This window comes from Lepidothrix coronata, unplaced genomic scaffold (genome assembly GCF_001604755.1).
Source record: "Lepidothrix coronata isolate B3197 unplaced genomic scaffold, Lepidothrix_coronata-1.0 Scaffold76, whole genome shotgun sequence".
In the NCBI taxonomy this organism is placed as follows: Eukaryota; Metazoa; Chordata; class Aves; order Passeriformes; family Pipridae; genus Lepidothrix; species Lepidothrix coronata.
In genome coordinates this window covers 4021403-4047132 of record NW_016690256.1, presented here as the reverse complement: position 1 = coordinate 4047132, position 25730 = coordinate 4021403, and the positions used below count along the sequence as shown (strand labels likewise).

Below are 25730 nucleotides of genomic sequence, written 5' to 3'. Positions count from 1 at the left end.
CATCAGTGTAGTGGTCATTAGCCTTTTTGAAGAACGGGGCAATGGAATAAAAGGAAAGGGATTTGGCACCTCCTGGTTCTTTTTTATAATTTTTTTTTTTTTCTCCCCCCGCTTTTTTTTTTTTTTTTTTAAAGACTTCCTAGTATATAATGGATGTTTGTATTTGACTTGCATCAGTGTAGTGGTCATTAGCCTTTTTGAAGAACGGGGCAATGGAATAAAAGGAAAGGGATTTGGCACCTCCTGGTTCTATGTAAAAGTTCTCTATGGAATGCTGCAGCTGAGAGAAATAGCAGGTGCATTTTGCATCCTGCAGTAAAAGTTGGTGAGAAGGGAATGGAGGTGCTGCTGTCCCATTCTCACTGTTATCTTTCAAGCTGAATCCATATGTTTAAGGTGGCGAGTGTCCAGAAGAAGAGTGTGAGCACTTCTTTTCTGTAGAAAAACAAGAAAGGCCTTGGCATCTTAAGAAAACCTTTGGAATCTCAAGGTTGGCTGTTTTTTTTCTTTTTTCTTTTTTTTTTTTTTTCCAGTGAAGGAGGAGAGGGTGGGCAATCTTTTGGTTGTTTCTTATGGAACTTCCTTGCCAGAATTGGAATCTGTCTTGTAATTACGTTGGGAAAACATTCAGAAAGAGCTAGCCTTTAAAAGCAGAAGTGTGTCAGATAATCATATGTATGGAGAGGAAACACTTCCCAAAGTAATTGGTTTGCATCTGATCTCTCTTAAAGGTTTTAGTGTTTTACTTAAATCTGTACTCAAAGAAGACATAGAACCATGCTCTTAAGCTGGACCTTGTCTGCATCTAAAGCCAATGTTGACATGAAGAATGAGAAAGCGACAATGGGAACTTGAGTCTTGTGAGCCCCTCAGGCTTCTGCTTTTGGGAGGAGACTAGTCCCTCTGTACAGGGAGATGAGAATATTTGTTACCCAAATGGCAGTGCTCTGCCTTCAGAGATCTAGAGGACTGAGTCAGCTTCATTTCTATATTTCAAGTCCCTTATCCTGAGAAGATATTCTTTGTTTTTTAAGTCTTGATGAAAAACATTAGCAACTAGAAGAATTAAGTTCTTTTAAATGAACTGTTCCTAATTCAATCAATGCGCCTACCGGAACTGAACCAGAACAAAGTTCTAATGATATGATGTGCAAGGAAATATAACTTGATTTGATGATATGCTGATGTTATTGATATTAACATGGTGGAATTTGTAATTTTGAAGATTCTTGACGATTATTTTTTTTAGTAGTTTTATACTTGTGGCAATGTGAAATAAATGGCATGACATCTACAGTTTGTCTGGCAGTGGTCACGGGGAAAAGAAATATTTAAGTGTGTTTCTCTGTGGCTTCTCTTTAACTTATGAGCCTCTTACTCCAGAGACCACATCCTCTTAATACCGCTGGCCTAATGATTGTATATCATAATAGGTATAGAGATTGACATTCTTAGGCAGCACTGCCAGTATCCAAGATTTATGAAAGAAATGGCAAGCTGCCATATATGATTAGGGGGATTAGGCCACAACCAAAGCAAATTATTCTATTCTCTTCCAATATCCAGTTGTTAACTTTAATCCTCTTTCTGTTATTAACTCTTCTTCAGAATAAATTGTCCTTACAGTCTTCAAAGTGATGAATGTCTTAACGTCCTACCAAACAAGAATAAAATGAAATCACGGGGAGACTCATGTGGACCAGCAAATCAGACGTTCCTGGAGAAAAGGAGAACTTTTATCAAGTGCTTGTATTACTCCAGCTGAATTTCTTCCTCTTTCAGCTGGTTGAACATCATTATGTAAGGCTGTCAGTGAAAGTATCTTACGTCTGCAACTATCTTACAGGTTAAAAGCAACAAGGATCGTTTTGATACTGTTGAGCAAGGGTAAGGTGTGAGCAAAGCTTGTGCATAATTTTTAAATTTTTCCCTGCTGTGGTTGTTTTGAGTGGTTATCTGGCCCTGGAATTCCAGATAAGTAGATTCTTTTCCTTAACAGGAGAACAGATATGCTTATTACTGGAATAAAATGAAGCACTGCTGTGTTAATAAGGCAACATTGGAGTTGGTCTCACCATAGATATCCCCTACTTCTGCAGAATTCCCTGTTCCACCAACACTCCCTACTATACGAGCTAGATAAGAACTTCTCTACCTCCCACTAACTAAACATACATATAGGCAAATACTGTTCCCTAAATTAATGTCTGAGACTGTTGGAAATGTGATATGCTTTGTACGCTGTAGTGCTATAATTTCGGAAATGCTCTGATAACACTTCTTGTAAGAGCAGCTGGATTGGCTACAGACATGCATATCTTACTGGATGATCTTTTCCTTTCTGCATCTTCAAGACTTAAAATGACAACAGGCCTTCTTGTACTTGTTTTAATTCCACGTCCTTACCACTGTGCGCAACTGCGTTTAAAACTCCCTTGAATGATGACTTAAGTCCATCTTCAAAGTTAATAGCTTTTCTTTCTCCACTGCATGAACTGAAATCCATAATCCTCTGATCTTCTGCACAAATATGTTCATGACCATTTGTGCTTGTGCCAATACTCGCATTTAGCCAAATTAGCTGTTCTCCCTTAATGGGATTTACAGAAAAGTTATGTTCTTTAAACCTGGGATGGTGCTGAGTTACCTATGAATGTAGCGCACTGCTTAAATATCACTGGAGAATGACATTTTTTCAGGAGACTGTGATGACTTTGTTGTTGCAAAGCTGTGTCTTGTAGGGCTCATAGTCAGAGGTACTGTTACTGCCTAGTGTGACCTCCCAGGTTTGCAGGGGCCAATTCTGCAAAGTTCTGACTGCTCTTAGTGTTCCTCTCTGCTTCCTTACTTCAAAATAAAGGTTTATTATTTCCTGAGCATGGATGTAGGCCAAACTTCATTACTTCTGAGAATGAATCTCTCTGCAGATGCAAATTGTAATATTGCACAATTCCATTTATCAGTCTTCCTCAGCTTCCTCTTGCTTTATGTATGGACTTCCAACTCATCCCCCTTGCTACTGCTGATATATTGTAGCAGTGGAGAAATAAAGTTAGGAAAATGTGTAGCTTTCCAATGCATAAACCCAAACACTCTTATTTTTAAGAGCCAGTAGGTTACTTGTAGTTGAATGTTTTAGGGGGTGAAGACGCGTACAGTGGAGAGTTGCTGATCAGCCAGGCCTGAAGGGTAGTTGTTCAACTGAAGGAGTTGGCACAAATAGGTGTGTGAAGCAGCGAGAAGTGTAGGATTGGCTGTCACCTTCTTCCTCTTGTTAGAAGGCATTGGCTGCAAGACAGATTGTCTGAGCAAAGCTCTAGCACTTAGGTCTGCTGCACAAGGACCACTTGGAAAAGTAGGTTTGCAATGTAAATTTAGGATATTATGCGGTTTCTGCATGTAAAAGGAAATCTTGTTGGTTTAAATGGAACAGCTGGTTCTGGGATTTTCCTGTTTGTTTTCTGATCCTACTAGTGAACTCAATGTCAGCTATGGCAAACTACTCCAACCTTTTCCTTGCCTCTTTCATTACATCCCACAATATACACTGAGTAAAAGCTTTAAAATATAAACTATATTTTAGTACCTCTTACTGTAACATCCATTACTGTTCAGAATACAGTATTCAAATTAACCTTCCCCTTTTGTATTTGGCAAAGAGGGTCTGGGGGGAGAGGGGGACAAACAGAGCTCTCTGTAGGATGAACGAGTTTGTAGATAAAGTTGTCTTTCTGTTATGATTTCTGTTCTAGAAAATGTGAAGCCTTACTTCAAAAAATTGAAAACTGCCTGAGAGGTTTTGAGAAATTTTGCAAGATAAAATTTTTGGATGAGTGACTGGCCTAAACCACTTGGAAGCTGTGAGCGGCTTAACAGTGTGTGTAGGGAAAACTACATTTTGAGTCTTCTTTCTGTTTCTTTTATTGACAAAACACAGAAGCTTTCATGCATGAGTAACATAAAATATAATTTTAGATTCCTGCTTATTACAGGGATTAGAAGTCTTTCATAAAAGGGAACATTTTTGTGTGGTTTCACTTGAATTTAAGGCTTAAGAAAAAAATCATGCCAAATATGCCATGTCTCACAAATGTTAGTCTATAGCACATGAGAGCCTTTCTTCAGAAATCAGTCAATGTGGTATTTCTATTGATTTCTGTGATTTAATCAGTTTGACACAGATCTTTCAGTCTTATTTGAAACTTGTGTCTGAAAACTTTCCTGTCAAAGAAGAGCTTCTCACTGAACTTGCAGTGGTACCAAGCAAACTGTTGAGAACTATCAGTTCTTCCTGGCTTGTACAGAAGCTTTTAAGAGAAAAGATTTTTAAAAGAAATAAAATAATTGAGATTGGATTGATGGTAATGGGTGACTTAAGTGGACGAAGGCATTAACTTTTATTTTATTTTTAAATTAGCCTTAGATTTTATGACAGGTGCTACACTTTAAGCCAGCAATTTTTACCATCTGTGTTTAGAATCAGTGCTAATAATCTTTTACAGAAAGCCAGCCTTGCAGTAACTTGTATCAGCCAGTCTCGTGAGACTGGCTAAGTACATCACAGACAGAAAGAGGTTTTCTTCTTGTTCATGAAGACATTAAAAATCACTCTAGTTTCAGTTTGTGACTGGTATAGTTCCAGTGACTAAAGCCTTTATCATAGTAAATTGTGATACAATTTGCACTATGTCAATGGTACACATTAAAGGGGGTAAAAATACCCTAACTGATTGTTACTAGTTTTTTCAGCTGCTTAATAAGTGAGATCAGGGGCCAGTTTTTCAGGTACTTGAACATGGCTTAATGAAGCATTATGTTCTTAGCTTTGCAAAGGAATCTAAAGGGTCTCAGCTGCACTACTCAGGACCAGGGAAGGTTTTTATCGTAATCTGAGGTGGGAGCGAAACCAACTTCTGTGGTGTTCTGTAAATCTGAATACAGGATGAGTGCGAGCAGACCAGGAAATCAGAGTTCATGTACCATTCTCCTCTGAAGAGCTGTGAGGAGAATGTGCTTCAGTTAAGGTAGACATAGTCACTGTGTTAAACTTGGTTCCACAGTTCACAGAGCTGTGTTTTGCTCTATGATATCTACCAGGAAAAATGGTGAAGAGGAGCCTGTCAGGGTAAGAGGTGTCTTGGTATCTTGGCTCTCATTGAAAACAAAGTGGGAGTGCAACCTTACTTGAAGAAACTGCTCTGCAGAGTGATGGTATCTGAGAAGTTTAGTAGTAGTGCAGCTTGCTGTGACCTCTCATAGCCTTTGTGGATGTGCTCTTGCAAACTGTTGTTCATTTGGGGAGAACTGAAGTTCTGTTTCCACTAGTTTAAATGATTTGTGTACTGAGAGGCATCAGTGAAGTCTGCAGCATGATCAACTCTTTCTTTTAGATTTTTAAATTAATATAATTGGACAGTGTAACACTTCTTCCAGCCTTCTTTAACTTAAAGACATGATGTTTTTCCCTACAACAGCTTTCTTGCAGACTGGATTGATCTCGGGCAAGAATCTTGCCCAATTTACAAGAAAAATCTTTGATAATTCTAGTTCATAGCTGTCCATGATTTGCAGCTGCAACATAAACTTATGTGACTGTCATTGGCTGTGCCCTTGCCATTCAGCCAGCATCCAGGGCTTTGGATTAACACTGTAGATGCTGCTTGGTGTGGAAAGTTTCCACATAATGGTTGAAACAGATATTCATACTTGTTCATAAAATGGAGTTCATACTGTTGTGGATACTCAACAAATTTAGGATTGTTATGTTTGTCGGTAGCCCTACAGTAAGCACTTTTCACTTTTGTCTAATTATAAAACTGTCATTTTCTAAATGTAAATGAAGTTACAGATCTTAGAGATACTGTTCTTAGAGATACTGTTACATCAACCTCATGGAACAAAATGACAATGAGAATCATGGAGAAAAATATGGCAGCCGAATGTGACCACATGCACAAGGTGGTTTGGTGTTGGAATTGTTGGGGGGATTATCATAAACATGGCTGCAGCTGCCTTCTAGATATGCAAGAAATGCCATTATTTTTAGAAATTAAGTTTCCCTTTGAGTGCTGCCAGTGCCAATATCTTGTTTTAATCACCTGGTTGACACCTGTAGCCCAGGGGAGCAAGCGTAAGGACTTGTGCCTGATTTTAGTGCTTGATATGATGTCAGCATCCTGTCTGCCAGATGACAGTGTCAGTCCACAAGGGCCCAAGGAATACACCCACAACCCTGAAGGGCTTTGATTGAGCTGCCTAATGCAGAGACCTGTCCAGTAAAAACATCTCTTCTGTCTCTCACCAGGTTTGGCACTAGGGATGCTTCTGAGACTTACATTAAATTCAAGCTATTTATTTTTTCTCTGGCTTTATTGCACCCATGGTTCTGTAATCTTGAGGCATTAAGACCACCTACCCCAGACACAACTGATTCCCTCCCCCACCCCACGTCCTTAATTTCTCTGAGATTTTTTTGAGGAAGACATTTTTGTCTTTGACAGTTGGAATTGCCTTGTAAGTGAATAGTCCTCTGGAACCATGACCTATAAAACAGAGGCAGAACAGTATTTCAAATTACTGCTTGCAAATGCAGTTTGGTTCATACAAAACAATGAGGTTCATGTGACTACATGACTTGTAATTCCACATACTCATGATGGTTATACAGAAATTATTTCGCATTTATTTTGTATGTTCCGTAGGACAGTGATTGGGCTTTCTTTTTTATTTTTGTTACTTTAAATGAATGTGATAAGTGCTCTTGACTTGTTTTGTTTTGTTTTTCCCCCTTCTCTCACCTCCAAATTGTTCTGCTAACTTAAAGGACAACTTAAAATGTAGTTATTTTAAAATGTACCATTTGAAGGACACTTGATTTTGTGTTTTAGGGTGTGAGTTGCCATACTAGGAAGGAATATACTTTCATGGCCACCTTGTTCAAGAGGCCTGTAAAACAGGTTTGACTTGAAGTGACCATTTGAACTTCATAAAGTAGTTTAATCACACTGAAAAACTTGTTTCTTTTAATTAAAAATGCATACATAATCTACTTCCCTGATCCCTGATATTATAACTTGTTCTTCCTTGTCTCTTTTTTAGGGGATGTGTTTTGTTTGTTCTCAAACACTGGATATGCTGGGTCAATGAACTGTTACTTCAGGAAGCAGAGCTGAGAGGACCGGCTGAGAAGACATCATTATTATGGCAAGCAGGAATGCGACACTTTCCCAAAAGTCTTACTTCTAGGGAAGCACACATATACTGTAGTACAAGAAAGCAACATTTGGGACTTTCTAAAACACTGACTATAACCCAGTCCAGCTTTCTCAGTGCCTGCTGAAAAAGACTTTTCTCCTCTAACTTTAAAGCAAGCTGCAAGACTATCCTCAGCTGGATTTACCAGCCCCTACACGCACAACAAGATGATTGACCTAAGCTTTCTAACAGAGGAGGAACAAGAGGCGATAATGAAGGTGCTGCAACGGGATGCAGAACTTAAAAGAGCTGAAGAAGAGAGAGTCAGGTAAGGAATCCAGCACCCTGGGTTGTCCTGGGAAGACCTACATAATTCATACACTGAGTTACTCAGGAGCAGATTAGAACAATTTTTGCTAAGGGCCCTGTATTCCACAGTTATGTGATTTGGAGATTTTTTTTATTCTGGACTAGATTTAGCGTAGTCTCTGGATTAAATGCCTCTACCACACAAATGATTGACTACTGACCAAAATTGTTTCAGACCCTTACAATTCCCTAAGGAGCCAAGAACACCTGGTATACATCTGCCTGGGTACGCATGTGCCTTGGTTTCCTCAGAAGACAATTCAATTTGCAAGTGTCAAAACCACTGCAAAATGAACTAATGCATGATAAGCAGAGGGACTTGATTCAAAAGGAGCACTAGCACCCCAAATAAACAAAAAGTATGGTTGCAGTCAGCAATATGTCTGCATGCTAAAGTTATACCTCAAATACATGAGGTGCAATATATTGGAGCTGCAGTCCAGAAGAAGTATCAACACTATGCCCCACTGCCAAGAGAAGTCTTTGCATAAAATTCTCCTAATTTTCTCTGTGGTGTCACAGATGGAGCAATATGTTGTTATTCTGGAGTGGTTTATGTGCTAGGAGGTTTTCCTGGAGCTACTGTTGGTAACTGCTATGACTAGAAATGCATGCAAGGAAAGCAGTGTTGCCCATATGACTTTGAAAAAGTTATCTACACAGGCATAAATATCAGTCAAATAGTTGCTTCAGCTGATAACTGCCTCCTAAAGAGTGAGGATTTTAGTAGTCAGCTCTCTTTTTTTTTTTTTTTTCAGTGTGAAGGAAATTATGTATTACAGGGTACATCAAATAATAAGTGAACATAAAATGAAAAAGGGAGCCTGAGGTACAGAAAACTCAAAGTGCTATAACACAAATAAATGTTTACAGGTCTCAGTGAAGGTAGGATATTCTCTCACTGATTTGGTGGTCTTGTCTAAGATTCCTTCTCGTTGTGATGTTCTTCATTAAGTCCTCTATTTCCAATTTAAATGTTTTGAAATTATTCCAACCATGATGCATCTCTGATGCTTCTCTTCTGGTGAGAAAGGTTATTTTGACAAATGGCCTCTGTGTAGGCATACCCTATACCCTGCAAAGGAAACAGCAGTCTGCCAGTTGCCCTAAGAGCATTATTCATTTTGCTGTATATGTTTGTGCAGCCTTGAAGTTGTTTTATCAGCATGTGGTCATCATTTTGTAGAGTTATTCTTCTTGTTTCTTTTAGTGTAAGAGCAATAAAGGGTAAATAGCTTCTACTGGTTAAAAAAGCTTCTCCTCTCAAGGCATTTGTTTTACTGAAGACTGAGGGAAAAATCATTACAGGCAATGTTCACCCCTGCCCTCCCCCCCATCTTAATGCAACCTGAGGCGATGTTTTTACCACAGAGTTTTGTCTTCTGCTTTAAAAAACAGTAAACTGACTTTCTTGTAACAGAACTGGCATTTTATTTGCTTTACGTAGAAAAACACTGGGTTTAGTCTTGGAATGTTACATCAGTGCCAGATCTGAAAGTGTTCAGGCAAAGTAATTGTAGATGTGAGTTTGAAAACAGCATTTGGGGAAAGGAACCCATCTTGGAACAGAAATTCAAAAAAGCCACTCTCAGTAGTGGCCTGAAAGGACTGTCAACAAGTATTTTTGTCTGTGCAACTTCACTTTTGCCATTTGTAGTTCTAGTTCCAGAGGGTGTGGTGGAAAATGCAAGAGACTGCATGTTGTAGCAGCCTGTAATCAGCACGTTTGTTTCGTCAATAAGATGTCTCTTCTGGTTTCTGAATATTATAACTTCTGAGAAACTGGAAGTTTACATATGAAATGGATTTTTCTGCTTAGTTTTGGCACATGGAGCTTGCTTTTTATATCTTATATATTAAAACGCTACTTGAATTATATCTCCAGACAAAGAGATGCAGTATTTTAGTTTGGATTCTGCAACCTTGCACACCTGGGATCTTGATCCAAGAGCTGGGATCAACTGTCATCATTCAAACATCACACTCTGACAAAGTGTTGTTTGTATGTCTATATAATGGAAGTCTTTAAATGTGATTTTTTTTTTTCCTCTAGAAGAAAGTCTGAGGTTTGAAGGGTATTCTCATAATCTGGGCCATGTTCCTGGAGTATGGACAAACTGGTAACATGACAAAATCCTCTTTGAGCAACTTCCTAGTGGAATTTTACAAGTCACCTGATAGAGTCACTTCCCTGCTAACAGTTCCCAGTATTGCTAATCTGTAGTAAAACTGCACTGATTAGGCTGGTCTGCAGCCTCCTTAAGGCAGTCTGCTTTAATTCTTGGCCTGTTGAGTACTGTAAAAGGTGTTTGCCCCATTCTGCAGCTCCTCTTGTGTTGGGCTGAATCAAGATTTTAAGTTTAGAACAGCACTGCTTTGGGAACAGCATGCTTGCTTCCTCTGTCACCTCTGAGAGACGTGAGGGGATATTGGTATTTTCTTCTCACTGGCAAAAGGCTGATGAAGAAATCTCAGATGACAAGCAGGTGTGATGCAAGGAAAGCAAAAGACATTGCATCCTTTTTTATTCCTAGTGAAAGAAGATGCCTCTCTTTGCTTCATTGCTCCAGGAGCTGCTGTCAGTCACTGAGTGGCAGTGTTGCTGGGGAAGGGGGAAAAGGCTTAACATGTGAGAGTCAAGTGACAGCTTGACAAGACTAGAAGCTGTTTTTCAGCATATTACCAACTTATTTATTTTGTTGTTGTTGTCCTCATTCCTGTCCAGGAATCTCTGATATGCCTTGCTCCAGAATTGAACAAGTGAGTGGGCTAAGTGCATAACTGAATTTCCTGGCAGTACCATCAGCATAGCCCCTAAGGACTCTTTTCATAGATGTGTGCTTCAGATTTAAAATAATTTTGAGTCCTTTCTGGAGACAGTAACATGAGTGGAAATACATCTGTCTGTGAAGTTGTGGAGTGTGGTTGGGTGACTCTTCTGTGGTGGAGTGGCTGGCCCCTGGCACCAGCATGTCTGAAGCAAAAAGCTGTTGTGGTTGTCTCTGTGACAGGGATCTCTGCTGTGGCTGTCAGCCCTTCCCTGCAGAACCTCCTGGCAGTGCTCTTGTGGCCAGTGCTTGGGATTGTTTGCTCCCTGTGTAAACTGAAGGAGGTTAATGATAGGGGAAATTCTGATGTGGAGTTGTTTGTGTGGTGGATGGGTGGTGACTGCTGTGTGCCAAACCCCTTTGATACATACATTGGTGTGGCACTGCAAAAAAAGAGAAAGCTTCAGGGATCTGATTCTACTGGGAGTGAGTGGCTGTTGAAATTGCTGTAAATGCTTTTTAGGTTCTGGTCAGCTTTAACAGATATCCTCTTCATTTGCTTTTCAAGGCAGTATTCCTTAGATCATACTCTGTTAGAAGGAAGGTGCTTTTTTGTGTGATAGGATATATTTAAGGTATCAAAGTGAGCTTAATATTGGTATTGGGGTAAGCAGACTTACCACTAAAGTGTGCAAATGACATTCAGTGACTGTCACCAGTCTTCATAAAATACTTTTCTGTTAGATGTAACAGTTTTGAGGGTGTGCTTAACACGGGCAAGGCTCTTGGTGGAGACGATTTTGAACATGGGTGTGAGATGAGGTTTAAAAGATTGGCTGAAGATAGAGCTGCTATCAAAGCTAACCTTATTTTTGAAAAGAATTGCACATTTTTCCTACTATTCCTCCAATTATTTCTTCCAAATGTTCTAGAAATTTTCCAAATGTGTCCTCAATACTCACTCAGATGACTGTGGTAGCTTGGTAGTGTCTGCATAGTTAGGTAATGAAGCACTGATTATAACTTCAGAATTTTGAAGAATCACTGTCGTTGCCATACAACACCTAGGGACTCTATCCAAAGGTGAACTCTGCAGAAATGTTCATTTTATGAGTTCTCTACTCCTTTTTTATGCAAAATCCTTTCTATATCATTTGCACTACTTCATGATAAAAGTCTGAACATCTGTAAATGGAAAAATAACATGTTAAAGAGATGTGGCTTACAGGCAAGGCAAGAGCATGATATGTTTGTATGTGCTCTGCATTCTGTCCTGACCAGTGAAATTTGTGTCTAGCTGAGGTGTCTTAGGCTGACCAACATGCTTTCTGACAAACTGAATTGTTTTGAAAGCTTACTTAGGATTGGGGATGCCACAAATAACAACTTTCTCTAAATTTAGGGCTTAAGGATATGACAAGATCCTGTCAGATCATCACCTTTTGCAACATGATTCTGAGGTTCTTGTCAGGATACTGAGGTTATCCTTAAGCCTCCAGGAATTCAAATTAATCTAGTAGTAAGCAAGTGCAACTAATAAGTAAATACATCCTACAATTCTTGTGGAGCTGATTTTAAAAGCATGAAAAAAACCCACCTAAACTCTCTTTGTGGCATATTAATTCTATTTTTAGGTCATAAGCTTGTGTCAACAAGTAGCTTGTTTATAATGTGAGAAAATCTTTTTAATCTGAAAATAATGCTACCCTTTAGTGATAAAAAATAATTTAATTGATTGATTTATTGATTGATTGGTTGATTTATTGTAAGAGACTAAGAATTAGATGGCTTGAACTCTTTTGCTGAAAATACAAAGTGAGACATCTTTGCAACTCCTCTTGTCAAGCAGAATCTGCTCTCACACACTGCTCAGATGTATTGTTATAAGAGAAGTACAAATTAATTGCTATTAATTGAAACTCAAGCCTTTTTTATAACTAGTTCTGAAAGAATTTACTTGCCTCTAGTGGTTTACCAGGGACTTCTGATTAACTTTTAATGGGCTTACTTTTTAGCAGGTATAACGTGCTGAAGGTCAAAGCATACACATTAGTATGCTGGCTTGGAGATTGCCTTCAGCCAAATCAGGGACATCTCATAAGTGTTGTGCCCTTAGCTGACTGACTTCTTTCCAGCTAGGCAGATCTGCTGAAGGAAAAAGAGCTTCATCCCATTGTGAAGAACCTGGAGTACTCTCCCAAAGTTTGCCTGCTGCCCATACTTGGTTTCCTTCCATTTCTTAGTATTGTGTTATGTTTGCATAAGATAAAGCAGCTCCCATTTGGGCATTTGCCACTGCCAGAGATGGCACTTCAATTCAGCAACAACCTTCTTTCAAATAAATCACACGATATCACTGTAAGGCAGGAAATCTGTGATTTAGTCCATTATCAGATGTTCCAGAGGTGGAGAGAAACAACCCCATTAATCCATGCATAGATTTTCTATTTGCCCACAGTGTGCTGGGCAGTTGCTTTGTATGCCCATTCAGTGTAATTCTACATGTACTTAATGCCCCAGGGGGGATGAAGAATTTGCCGTCTTGCCATAAAACAGGTTTCACCTTGGCACAGTGGAAAAAGTATATTAAGTAATGGGGAACTCAGGCTTATTTTAAAAGAGGATTTTGGAGTGAATTCCTTCTAACTACGTACCTTTATTTTCTTGAGTTTTATGTTCCTAGAGGAGAAATGGGCACTAGCTTCGTTATGACTTTACCCTGTTTCACTCTGAAAAGTGCAGTATAGGCTAACTGGCGTTTTAACAGACCACTCACATCATATGTAAAGCTGTTACTGCATTTTCTCCTAATTGCAAACTTGGCAAGTAAGCCTGCAATCTGAATCTTAGTCTGGATGCCTAGTAGTTCTTTGATCACCAAGAGAAAAATGTAATGACAACTTGGTTAGCCTTTCCGTTAACTGGGGAGCTGGCATGGAATCAACTGTTGGCTTCTAATCCTCTTGTGGTGTGCTAGGAGGCATGGAAGCTGTGGAAAACCATGGCTGCAGTCTGATTTCTCCACAGTTCCTTTCAAGGTAAACAACAATCTAAATCTAATTCCTAACAGTGAAACAGGCCCACACAGTGCAAGCAGTTTGATATTACTGCTAAGGCCTGCTTGTAGTAAACCTTGAGAATTCAACTAGCATTGTAAAAATTCCCATTTGTCTCAAAAACAGCTGCTGGGGTTACAAGATTACGATATATTGGTGAACACAGGTGGCTTAAAAACTTTTTTCCCTGCCAAGACCTAGAACTAATTGTCTTTCTGATAATGGAACTCTGTTTCTTTGTTTGTGGCTGGGGAATGCCCGGGAATAGCTTTAATACTGATGTTGCTCTTAGTTCCTCAAAAGATGGGACTGAGAGGCTAAATACCTCTTTTGAAGAGACAAGTAAGCCAAGCTTCAAGGTGAGAAGAGAAGGCAAAAGTTGTTTGGAAGTCAGCTGCTGTGAATATCTATCTGTTCCTACTATACAAGCCCCATCAGGCAGAAGGTCATTTGTAAAGGAAGTGCTGTGTAAATTGAGAGCACATTTATACCTCTGCTAGCAAGCGCAGTCATCTCCCAAAGACTAGAATGTCTGTTGAGCTGGTGGAGTTAAGGTACACTAACTTTCATAGGCAGCAAGCAGTGGTGGGAGCAAAGTGCTTGACATTCATTTTAGCAAAAATGACGGCTGCATGGGCCATGGGTGATATTTAGTGAGTCTAGAGCTATGACAAATCCATGCCTCTGTCTCTGTCTATTTGTGTTATGTAGTCAGTCATAGATCTGAGAGTCCAACAAGCAGGTAAGTAGGCTGAGACAGGTGAGAGGCCTGTGATCCTGCCCACTTCTGCAGTGGAGTTGAGCTTGATCTGGTCTGAGCTGACTTGGAAAGGTCTCCTACCACACCCTAGTTTCAGTGGCTGAATACAAAGGGGAAAGGGGTGAGCAGTGTGTGTAGGGTGAAAGGGTTGAATCAAACAGGGTGAGGACATCGAATACTTGTCCTGTGACTCAGTACCTTCCCACTAGAGAACCTCCCTTGGCATATGTTGTCATAGCGCCCTGAAGCACTAGCTGTGGTCAGAGCTCTACTGCCCTGCAGGCTGTACAAATAGCTGAAAAGCCAGTCCCTCGCCCTAAGGGGCATCTGTTCTGAGAAGACAAGTAACAAGTGGGAAAGAAGGTGAAAGGGAGATGCAGTCAACTGTGTAAAAAGTTCTGGCCTTCCGTATTTCCATTATTCCTGCTGGCTGTATTCATAAACTGTCTGAGCAATGAGGAGTTGGCTCACACCTGAGTAACTTATTTGCTTGAGGACAGTGAAGTTACTGCTGTGTTCCTGCTCCAACTTAAAAGACCTGCAGCATAAGAGAAGTGCATATTTTGGCTCTTAAAGAGGCATGGAGCTATAAGCAAGAGGGAGGGACAAATTTTAAATAGTCCAGTAATTCTATGGACTGTTGAATCTTGGCATTAAAACTGGCATTAAACTTGGCAGTGGTGACCTCAACTCCTGGCAGTCTCAGCTGTATGTAGGTAATTTGAGACAGAAGTTGTTTACATGCCTAGAGGGACTAACTTTTGACAGAGCTTTCAAAAAGAAGTTTAAGTTCAAATTCTAATATAGCCGATGCATTCAAATTAGGCTTTTTATTTCTGGCCATACCAAGATGGAGTAGTTGAGTGACAGGTAAGGATGGTCTATCTTACTGTAAGGGACTGGCTTAGTGTTTTTTCTCTGCTGTGAATGTTTATCTGTATTTGACGGTGAAATCTGCAACCTATAATAGAAGGATTGTCAACATAGTTACTTGATTGCAGTAGAAGTTCTGTTTCCTAAACTCCTGAGAAATGTAAAACTGTCATGAACCTCTTTGGGATTGGGCTAGATGATCTTTAAAGGTCCCTTCCAACACAAACCATTTACGGTTGTCCACCAGGCCTGTGGAAGACGGTACTGTCCCACAGCAATGGGAATTTTGTTTAGCCTGAAAGCCTAAGTAACTGGAGTTGTTTTGGTTTCTCCCTTAGGCTCTGTTATTAGCTTGTTTTGCTTAAGGAAAGGGCATAAATGAAGAAGGAAGATGAAGCTTGACTTCATTTTCTTTTGTTTAAGCACTGTCTAAATCTGTGTAGTAACTTTCCCGGTCTGCAGGTTAGTCTCCAGGCCATGTATAAGCATATGCCTAATATGATACATGCCTAACAAGGAAAGAAAACAAGCTTTCAGATTGGACACAGCAACTCCTTATTCTGTTCAAGCATGCTTCATAAAAGCAGGGTGACTCTGAAGCCTGAAATCAAATTATAAAAAATAATATTTAAAATGGCTGCAGTTCACCTGATGGATATATGTAGATTAATAAATGGCAGAAACTTATTTTGTTGTTATTTCCATGGGATGATGCCTTCCTTTGTAACTCATTGTATTCATATAAGGATTTGTGTAACTTATGGAAAAAATGGTATCGTGCTTCCAGACCACATTTGGAGTGTGTGTGTAAAAGCAGTGCCCCATGAAAACCGTGAAGACGCATCTTCTGAGCCCCAAAGTAGGCATGCTCTTAATTTTGGTACAGACTACTTCTGCTGTTCTGCTAGATTATCTTAGTTTTAATCTTGGAAAACTGGCCTTTGAAGGCAGCAGGTCAAGATCTGCAGTTACTGAAGACTTCTCCAGAGCTGTCTCTACTTGAGTGTTTCTCATAGTGAAACTTTTTATATTTAAAGAATTACCCTCAGAGCATCGGTTGAAGGAACAAGGCTGAGGCTCTCCCCTGTCCAAATCACTATCATCCTTCATAAATAGATAAGGAAAGTAACAGGTAAAAAGATGGAAGTAGCATGCTGAGACAGCATTTAAAAAATTCAACAAACAAAACACAACCCAGCTCTCCGAAACAAACAAAAACTCTGACTTTTATTCTGTTCACGTAAATACATTTTGTGTGTATATCTAATTTATCCATTTTTGTCCTCCTCAGGCATTTACGAGAAAAAGTCAAAGATGATGTTCAGCTAAAGAATATGAGTGGGCAGTGGTTTTATGAGGCAAAGTCAAAGAGGCACAGAGATAAGATACACGGAGCAGACATTATTAGGGCTTCCATGCGCCGGAAGCCTGCCACTGTTGGTAAGCGTTTGTCTTGTATTTTGTTTTGGAAAGGCTGGTTCTTACTTAGCTAACCTCCAACACTTCTCTGTGAAATCCAAGAAGAATATTGGTATCTCTACAAGCAGAAAGTGATGGAAAAAAAAAGACTTCCCATGTAATTTACAGTGTAAGCTTTCCTCTCTCCAAACGCTGTATATTAAAAGCTCTCTGCACTTCTAGACTCATTTTCATTTCCATTTCTGAGGCCCTGTGAGCTACTTAGGAACATGCAAAGAATTAGAGATTGAGGAAATTGCTCTTTAACATGGATTTGCAAGATTTTGGGTGCTTAGTCTGAGACCTTGGAGGCTTAATGGTAGGCACCACAAGCTAGAGATAGTGGTTATAACTAATTGAAATATATGTGCCTGAAACTCTGGCAGCTAGAACTGGCATCCTGTGTCCACATGAACTTTAAATGCACCCAGCATGCCCACATCATGGTGAGTGCCCTGGTCACCATGAACTTTATCCCTGGGAGAGAGAGTGAACAGTCAATTTATAGTCACCAAAACATATACAATGTGTTGTATACAGGATTTTATAGACCTCCATTATAAATCTCTTAGCATCTGACTTTTTAATCTAAAGAGTTCTGGTCTATTTTATCATTCTTTGTACAGAAAGTGATTTTTTTTTCTTCGAAAAATCGACCTCCATTCCCTCCTAATCTCCTCTAATTCTACTAAGTCCTTTTGATTTAGAAGGACAAGGCTTACATTATGCCTACCAGGTTGTACTGATATTTGTGTTATTTGGTTTTATAGGTTCTATTGAGGGATTTTGCTGCATGCTAGTGAAGCAAATAAGATCCTTCTCTCAATACTGTGGCTGGACTATAGCTTGCTGCTTTCCATAGGTTTTATAAATACAAGTTAGCCTTGTTTTCAGAGAGGAGTTTGAATAATGTTGGTTTAGTCAGTTTGAAGTTAATGCTCTGAGTTTTTAAGCTAACACGAGAAGACCTGAAACAGAAAAGATTGCAAAAAAAAAAAAATCAGTGGTGGTTAGTGTGGTATCTTTGTGATTTTGGCTGGTTTTGGACTTGAAGGTCATGGAAATCAGCTGTAAAATTCTAGCTGAATTTCACAGTAACTTATAGCTTAAAGGAAACTACTTAAATCCATAATATATTAAAGGTAGGTTAATTAATCCCAATCTTATTACTTGAACAAAGAGGAATATTGGTACATTAGGAACTCTGTGCAATTGCTTGGTTTAAATGACTCATGAGATGGCAAGATATTTTTGCTTGCATTTACAGATAGCAAAAGTGAGAATAAAAATCTTGCTTATTTTTGTACACTAAGAAGTTCTTCTCTTCTAAACTTTTGGAGAAGTGCAAAAAGCAGTAGAGGAAACAATATAATGTTTTTACTCTGAAAGTGGCTATCAGAATAGGATTCTGTCCCACCCTCAAAAGAAATGCAAATATATTTGTATTTGCTGAATGAGGCGGAGCTTTTTGTTTGTTTGGTTGGTTTATACTTAACTTTTTAACTTCTTGTGGTAATTCTGCCCATAAAGGATTAACCTTCTGCTTAAGTGAGTTATGACCAACTTCTAGTTTACTGCTGTAGAAAGGGAATAATTGACTTGACTAACTGTACTTCAGCACATTTTCAGTTTTCTATGGTTTAATAATTTTGGTTTCCTCAGGACACTGAGGCTAAATTTTTTATATCTATCTAGCTGCAAGAACTACAGGATCAACAGATATATCTGGAATAGTAGAGTGAAGTATTCAGAATAGTATTTGCGTATTCTAGTAGCATTAAAAAAAATAGTCTTCAGAAGGCACAAGATCTGCTTCTGAAAACAATTCCAGTATAGCAGACTTTAGAATAGCTGTAGGACTAAATGCAGATACTTGTACTTGTTTCTTAAGAAATCCTGTATGAACATATGGGAGACAACAATATTCTTGCTTCATGTTTTAGCTGAAGTGAGTCAGAACAAAATGAGCAAACCAAAGACCAGCTGGGTGAGCAATGTTAATAAAGAAGTCTTTGTGCCACCAGATTTACATGGCATTGTGGAACATCAAGAAGAACAACAACAACAACTGAAAATTAGTTCAAGGTAAGCTATCTGTTTAATTGCTCCTAGTATGTATATATCTGGACTAGTGAAACTTGTGAGCTGTAAGTTCCACCCAAAATATTGCACTTATCTCTTATTTCAAAGATCATTAAATGTTCCCTGAGAATTGTCCAAGAAATCTCTGCATGTGAAAGGCACGTAGTCATACATTGTTAATTGTTCTATGTTCAAATGCAGAACAATCTTCAGCTTGCCTTTTCGCAGAAAAATTGTGAATGGAGTATAGAATGGTCCCACAGAATCACAGAATATACTGAGTGGGAAGGGACACACAAGGATCATTGAGTCCAACTCCTGGCCCTGCACAGGATCATCCCCAAGAGTCACACCCTGTGCCTGAGAGCATTGTACAAACATTTCTTGAACTCTGTCAGGCTTAGTGCTGTGACATGTTCTCATGTCACAATTTAATTTGGTTCCTTGAAGTGAGGCTAGGATTTTCTAGTTAGAATGGCTGGCCATGGTCAGTCCTCTGCAGTTAGTAATAAGGGAACAATAGTAATAGGGGAACAACAACTTTTGCACCTCCTCATTCAGTCACTTAATGAGACAAGACTATCGATTCAGCCTGAATTTTAAATTTGGATCATAGCATTATTTAGGTTAGAAAAGAACTGTAAGATCATCAAGTCCAACCATTTACCCAGCACTGCCAAGTCCACCACTAAACCATGTCCCCAAGTGCCACATCCACACATGCTTTGAACACTTCATATCACCTGAAGAATCAGAGACTAAGAAAATGTTGTTTAGAATTTTCCAGACTTTTGGGTACAATAGTTTAAGACCTCTGAGATTTCTTAAGAGGACCAAACACATTTCAGGTGGAAGGAGATAGAAAATTTAGATATTTGCAGAAAAATGAGTCAAATTCTACCAAGAAAAGTAAATGTCTTTCTGGAATGGAGAAGCTTCCTTTCAAAGCTTCTCCATATGAGATAAGATAGTCAGCTTGGATATGCCTGAATTACTATAGTCGTAAAGAGGGCTAGATGATAAGTAGTTTCTGAATTACGAAAGATTCGACATTAAATCAGTATATTTCAAGTCTATAAACATCCCAAACAGCTTTATTTTGTTTTGAAATAGCCTGAGTTGATTTCTGAGGTAGACTTGTCTGTCTCAGACTTTAAAATACCTACGTGTAATCCATTGGCTGTGTGAAAAACCTTCCAAAAGCCTGCATTTGAGAAGAAAAGCGCTGAAAGAGCTAGGGTGACAGCAGGTGGAAGTGAAATGTCTTTATGTGGCCAGATTCCTCAACACCATTGAGGAAACAAGAACCAGGGTGTAACCCAGATAACTATTGTTTGTGCTTTTAGAGAACAGAGTGAGGTAAGAGCCAGAGTTACTTCTTATCGTGACTGTTTTACTTGGGGTTGTGCCATTGATCAGCCCTGTAACCTTTCACTTTCTTGTCTGTCTTCTAAGTCCTTCTCTGTACTTCATCTGTTTTTTCTTTGCAGTAAGGCTTGTCTCCTACTATGCATTTGTACAGTACCTAGTAGCAATTGAGTCTTTCACTTCCATGGTCTGCAAACTGGGCATGTGCATTCACAGTGAATGACACCAAAGGTTGGTGTAAGTCTTAACAACTCTGGTTTGTGTTACTGGTCTTTCTTACCCTTTATGACTTTCAATGAACTCAGAAGTGTTTGTCTTGACCCCATTGTGCTGAAAAAGATCAAATAAACTGCTTTGTTATAGACATCCCAAAAAAATGAAGCTGTGCAGTAAGGATGATAAAAGTTGCTTATCACAAGAAAGAGCTCTGTTGTCCCTCTCAACCCAAGCTGATAGAGTTAGTTGTTACTAAATGTAGTGTGGCTGTTACCTTCAGGAGATTACTATTAAGTTATTTCTTTTTGAACAGCACAAGACATGCTGCTGTTTAATATTGCGTGTCATCTTGCATATCAGGAGGAAATGATGATACTTTGAAAGAAGTACACCCTTACAGTGTTATTCTTGTCATTACAACTCCTCACAAATTCTGTGTGGTTGATAAGGTGTAATAGATTTCATGAATTGCCAGGACAGCCCCTTCAAAAATACATAACAAGGTTTAAGAATATGTAGACAATTATTTGAAATATGACCAATTTGAGAGTGGTCTTCAGCTTGAGGTGATTTGATGACTTATTTCAGATCACAGTCATGCAAAGCTTGGTAATTATTGTCTGGGACTCTCTCCTGCCTTTTGCTCCAAATTGTACCAGAAGTTAATCAGCCTGCATGCCTTGTTCACGTGTACTTGTACTTTCACCAATAGCTCAAGATCTTCTCTCTAAAGCAAGTTCACACAGTCCAGTGTTTTATGAGGCAATTGGAAGGGAACCTTGCAAGTGGTCTATCATTTGCAGGCTGGATGCTTACTTACATTTACTTTGCATAAATACTTGATTAGATGCCCTGGATCACTTGCTTCTAAAATGTCAAAAGCTGAAACAAGTGAATGTGGCACGACTGTGCAATTCATTGCTTGTGATTTCAGTGTGGCCTTAATTCACTATGACTGAGGTTAGTCTACACAACATTGCATGTGAGAAATTGCAGGAGGCACCATACATTTTTTAAATACTCTTCCTTTCTGTTCTCTTGATACCGGACTTTGAAAGAAACTGGTCTGTCATGGCTGTGAGCCTGTCTCTAATGCCAGCAGGAATTAAGGGTGAAGACAAAAGTGGGAAAACAATAACCCCAGCAGTTGGAGCAGGAAGGAAAAGTCTACAAACATGTAATTTAGCTGTAAAGATAGCAGAGCCACAAGAAATTAATTGGCTCTTCCTCTTACAATGCAATAGTCTTAACATAGCTAGAACTAAGAGGATCAAACGTAGTATCATTCTGGAGCTCGGGATTGTATAAAGGGAGTTCACAGCTTCTGGTGTCCAAAACTTACCCGTGGTTCAAGTAGTTGGACTTTTAAAACATTTTAAAGTGCTGCTTTAAGGATAAGGTTGTGGGAATTTTGGGGTTTGGGATTTTTTTCCTTTTCTTACCTTTTTCCTCTAAGAGTATGTTTTGGGCCAGGACTGGCTTCCAGTCTTTGCATTAAACTACACAGCTTCTAACCTGATGATTGGGGCCAAAAGTTAAATGATAACAAATTACTCAGACTACTTTTGTTCTGGATCCTGTTCTTAAACCAAAACAATTCTTACTGAGTGCAGAGAAAGTTCAGTTCTGGTAGGCCTGTTTGTAGATTGCTAAGGATGAAATCCAGCCCTGGGGCCAGCTCAGTTGCTGTTCAATTAGGGTGCTGCTACACTAGGTGGAACAGAAATCAGACCACAACTATATTCTTAAAATCAGCATATTGATCTTTATCCCCACACCCCAAATACCTGAATTCCATAATGAATATGAGTTATTTTTATGAGTTATTTCTTTCTTGAGTGTTATATCACTGTAATAATTTTCTTGCATACCAGAACCTTTACAAGGCAGGTATGTGAAGTGTCTTTGAAGGTGTAACCTCGAACAGAATGAATTTTCAAAGGGTGATTCAGACTGTCAGTATTGCCTCTGTTGAGCGATACCATCTGTCTATATGCTGAATCTCAAAAAACGGGGGTTATGTTTCAAATTAAGATTTGGAGGTTGTTTTCTTCCCTAATCTAGAAAGTATTCTTAGCCTATGCTGAACAGGTGACAATTGTTGGTCCTAGAATTCTGCAAAGTGAAAAACTTACACAAAAGCCCTAATTTTTAAAATCTATGTATTTACAGTGCCTGCAAATCTGCAACCCCTTTCTCCAGCTTCGCTCTTGCCTTTGCCTTGTTGCCTCTTGGTTGCTCTCCAGTCTGTGTGGGGTTTGGGCCTTCATTGTGGTTCTTGGTGCTTTGTTTTGCTGAATTGAAGTGTGAAATTTTTTTAATCTGTGTGTATTTATCAGTTTGCCCTCATACACGCTTAGATTAGCCTTGTGAATGCAGCATATCTTGGAACTGTTTGTTCAGTTTTCTCATCTGTATGGGTTGTGGGTAAACTGATTTTCAGACCCTCTGTTGTGAATCTTAGTTGTAGGATCCTGGATGTCATTTTTTCAGTATGTAACACCAAGTAAACAACTCTTTAGTTATTTTATGGTAAGCTTGAAGTAGTATTGCATTAAAGATTGTGGGACCTGTGTGTGTTCAATGAAACAAAAGTTACCTCCTAACCTGGAAAACCTGCATTGAAGAATGCTTTACTGGTTTCTTGAAGCCCAGGGTGCACAACAGTGTTTTCTTTGTTTAAAATGAGTGAAGGGTTGAAGTATTCGTGACCTAGACCTTAAAAATTAAGATAGTTTGTTCTGTTTGGTAGCAGATAGTGCAGACCAGACACAAAGGTCAGGAGCACACAGGTGCTCTTAAAAACAAAAACATAAGCTCAAGTGCTTTATAAAAGCAAGAACACAAACTCCAGTTTCTGTAGTTTCTTTATATATATTATATATATATATATATATATAATATATATTTTCAGACTTAAAAAAAAGTATTTAAAACTAAGGTTAAAAACAGTAATGTGGAATGATATTCTTTAAAAGGAATTAGAAGTTGTAACATTTAGCTCTTTAAGAACTAGATTTTTTTTATTTATCATCAGCAAAGAATAAAAAGAACAATAGTAATCTGTTACTAATCTGGTGCGTGCATATCAGAGGCTGCTGTAGTTACTGTTGAAAAGTAAGAAGAGTTTATTTTTCACCCAAGATAGTTTCCATTACAAGATCAGCTCATACCTTAAGTCTCTGTGCATGGTGATATATTTCTTATAGGTAGTATTGAACCAAAAGACCAATTGCAGTTCCAATTGCAACTCATATTTTTTTTGCTCCCCTTGTGTTCACACGGCTCAATACTATCATATTATCTTCCCCATAATGATGGTTTTCCTTTCGTAAAATGGAAGTGCTGTCACTTCTTAGACACACTTAGGAGTCCAGAGGCCACTAGCCTTTCAAGGGTGGCTGCTAGAGGGTTCCCCCCCCTAGACTTTGAAGTTAACTGTAGTTAACTGTACTACACCCTGGAGAAGATGGGAAAGTTGTTCTCCTCTCAGGGGGCAGACTGTTACCAGTTACCTGACTGGAGAGATCTTTATTCACGCAAGGAGGAGAACCTGGAACTTGATGAGAGCAGGATGATGATTCTTGTCCTGAGATACCTTGTGGCTCTGCTACTTCCCACCTGAAAGTCTTTTCACCCATAACAAAGATCATTGATCAAAGAAATATTCAGTATTGGAATCTCTTCATACATCTATATTTGAAAAACCAAGGGAGTTGCTTTCCTTCCCAGTCTGAGGTCATATTTTCTATCTGGAGAATACAAACTTTTCCTGCCTCGTACAGTTCCCCATCCGTAAAATCATATGTATTTGGTTAATGTCAACATTTTCTACATAAAATTAAGATACTGAATGTGCTTGTTATATGAAGACCATATTTAAATCCATATCTAACTTTCATGTTCAAAAACCAAATGATTTTTCATATCTGAAATATTTAGATAAATAGGAAAAATCTGATTGGAAAAAAACCTTGCATCATCTGCAAATAGATGAAATAATTCTTGGTATAATGTCTCTTCTAGCTGTTTTAATTTTGCCATATCTGGACTATACTTACTATCACAAGTAATAACTTCACTTATGCTATCAAACTATAAATTTTATAGATCTTAATTGAAAGAATATCTTATAAGCTGAGTGAATGTGTTGTCATCTGTGCCATGTTACATCTTTGCTATAGTGGTGATGGGATTCCTCTGTTTTTTCTGATTTGGACACTTTGCAAAACTTTTTTTAAATCACATTTTGGCACTTTCCTCCTCTTTGATTTCAGTCCTAGAAGGACAAATGTGGGCCAAGGATAGAGATGGCAGCAGTGTTATTGTTTGAAGAGTAGCTATATTGACATAAATTTTGCTCAAACATCTAAAACATATCAAAAAACATGGTTTCTGTCATGCCATGTAGAAGTTGGATTGAATTCTCTAACAAGAAAAGAAATTTTTGCAAGGAAACAAAATAGCAAGAATATCCCCTTTGCTATAGAAAGGAGAAGTTTTACTTCTAAACCTGATGACAACAGGCTAAATAGAAAACTTCAGGTGCTGAGAAGTTGTGTTTGACTATGTATAAATGAATCTTTGTTTTGCTTTTTCATAAAGGCCTAAAGCAATGTCTGTTTTCTGAAATTGTTATATACTTTTCCTTTGCAGTTCTAAACCAATAACCTCCATGTTAGACAACCCAGAGGAAAGGCCTATGAAGGCAGCAGTCTCATCAGTAAGGGTATGACTGATATTGAATATGGTAGAAGTTATCTTCTACATTTTGTGTGGTTATTTGCTTCAGTGGTAAAGGTAATTAAAGATTTGAGAAAGAAAAATAATAAGTTTGAAAAAAGGAGTATTTTTTTTAGTTTTGGAGGGAGATAATGAAAGCCACTAAAAGTTCAGCACTGAAGTGCTGCTACATCTGTAGTTGGTGTTCTTGACCTGGTTTCCAGCTTCTTCAGCTACTAAAAGGGATTGTCCTGCTGTGTTCCAATATCACAGAACTAGAGATAAAATTATTTAACTTGCAACAACTTGGGATTTTCAAGTGTCTTTGAGTGGTAGCTTATCTCTGTTGTTGGTGACTTCAGAAAGAACAAATTGAGGCTATCACTGGCATTTCTGATAGTTCTTGATTCATATTGTTTAGGGTTTTTGTCATGTATTCAAATCAAGAGGTATGCTTTCAGACTCTTTGCTGACAGGTAAGTGAGGCAGAGGAAATCACTGCACTTGTGTTTGTTTTGTGAAGGCTGTACTGATATAACAATTTGACTACAATTATGGTGTTCATTCTGTTTTTAGCAAAGAAGAAATCCATTTAATTCCATTGCATCAGGTGATGACCTGAACCTTGGGGAATCAGAAAACAGACCAGCCATTGTACCTCAGCTATCAGAGAAGGGTGAATATGCTTATTTAGCATATGACTGTGAATTTCTTGTGGTTTATATGGAAATTATTTTTACTTTCGTTGCTTCTTTTTGAAAGCTATCAAAACCTGTTTTGCCTTTAACTCCTTGGAGTTATCAACTAGTTTATTTCAAACTTCATCTAAAACATGTGAATATACTCAGGAAATGGCTGTTTACA

General features: G+C 38.6%; 1 protein-coding gene across 7 annotated transcripts in view; it reads left to right on the top strand.

The window, feature by feature from the left end:
* The window catches only part of SYTL2 (synaptotagmin like 2), a 52953-nt gene that overhangs the window by 6871 nt on the left and 20352 nt on the right, over positions 1-25730 (top strand). For 5 of the 7 annotated variants that reach the window (XM_017819619.1, XM_017819614.1, XM_017819615.1 and 2 more), the window contains exons 2-6: positions 7099-7522; positions 16312-16460; positions 18422-18563; positions 24801-24873; positions 25443-25542. In XM_017819619.1, coding sequence (XP_017675108.1) covers positions 7422-7522; positions 16312-16460; positions 18422-18563; positions 24801-24873; positions 25443-25542 — 565 coding nt within the window. In that variant the 5' untranslated portion in view covers positions 7099-7421. Of the gene's footprint in view, positions 1-7098; positions 7523-14905; positions 15018-16311; positions 16461-18421; positions 18564-24800; positions 24874-25442; positions 25543-25730 lie in introns of those variants that run through there. The other 2 variants (XM_017819617.1, XM_017819618.1) reach the window with 2 other exon arrangements.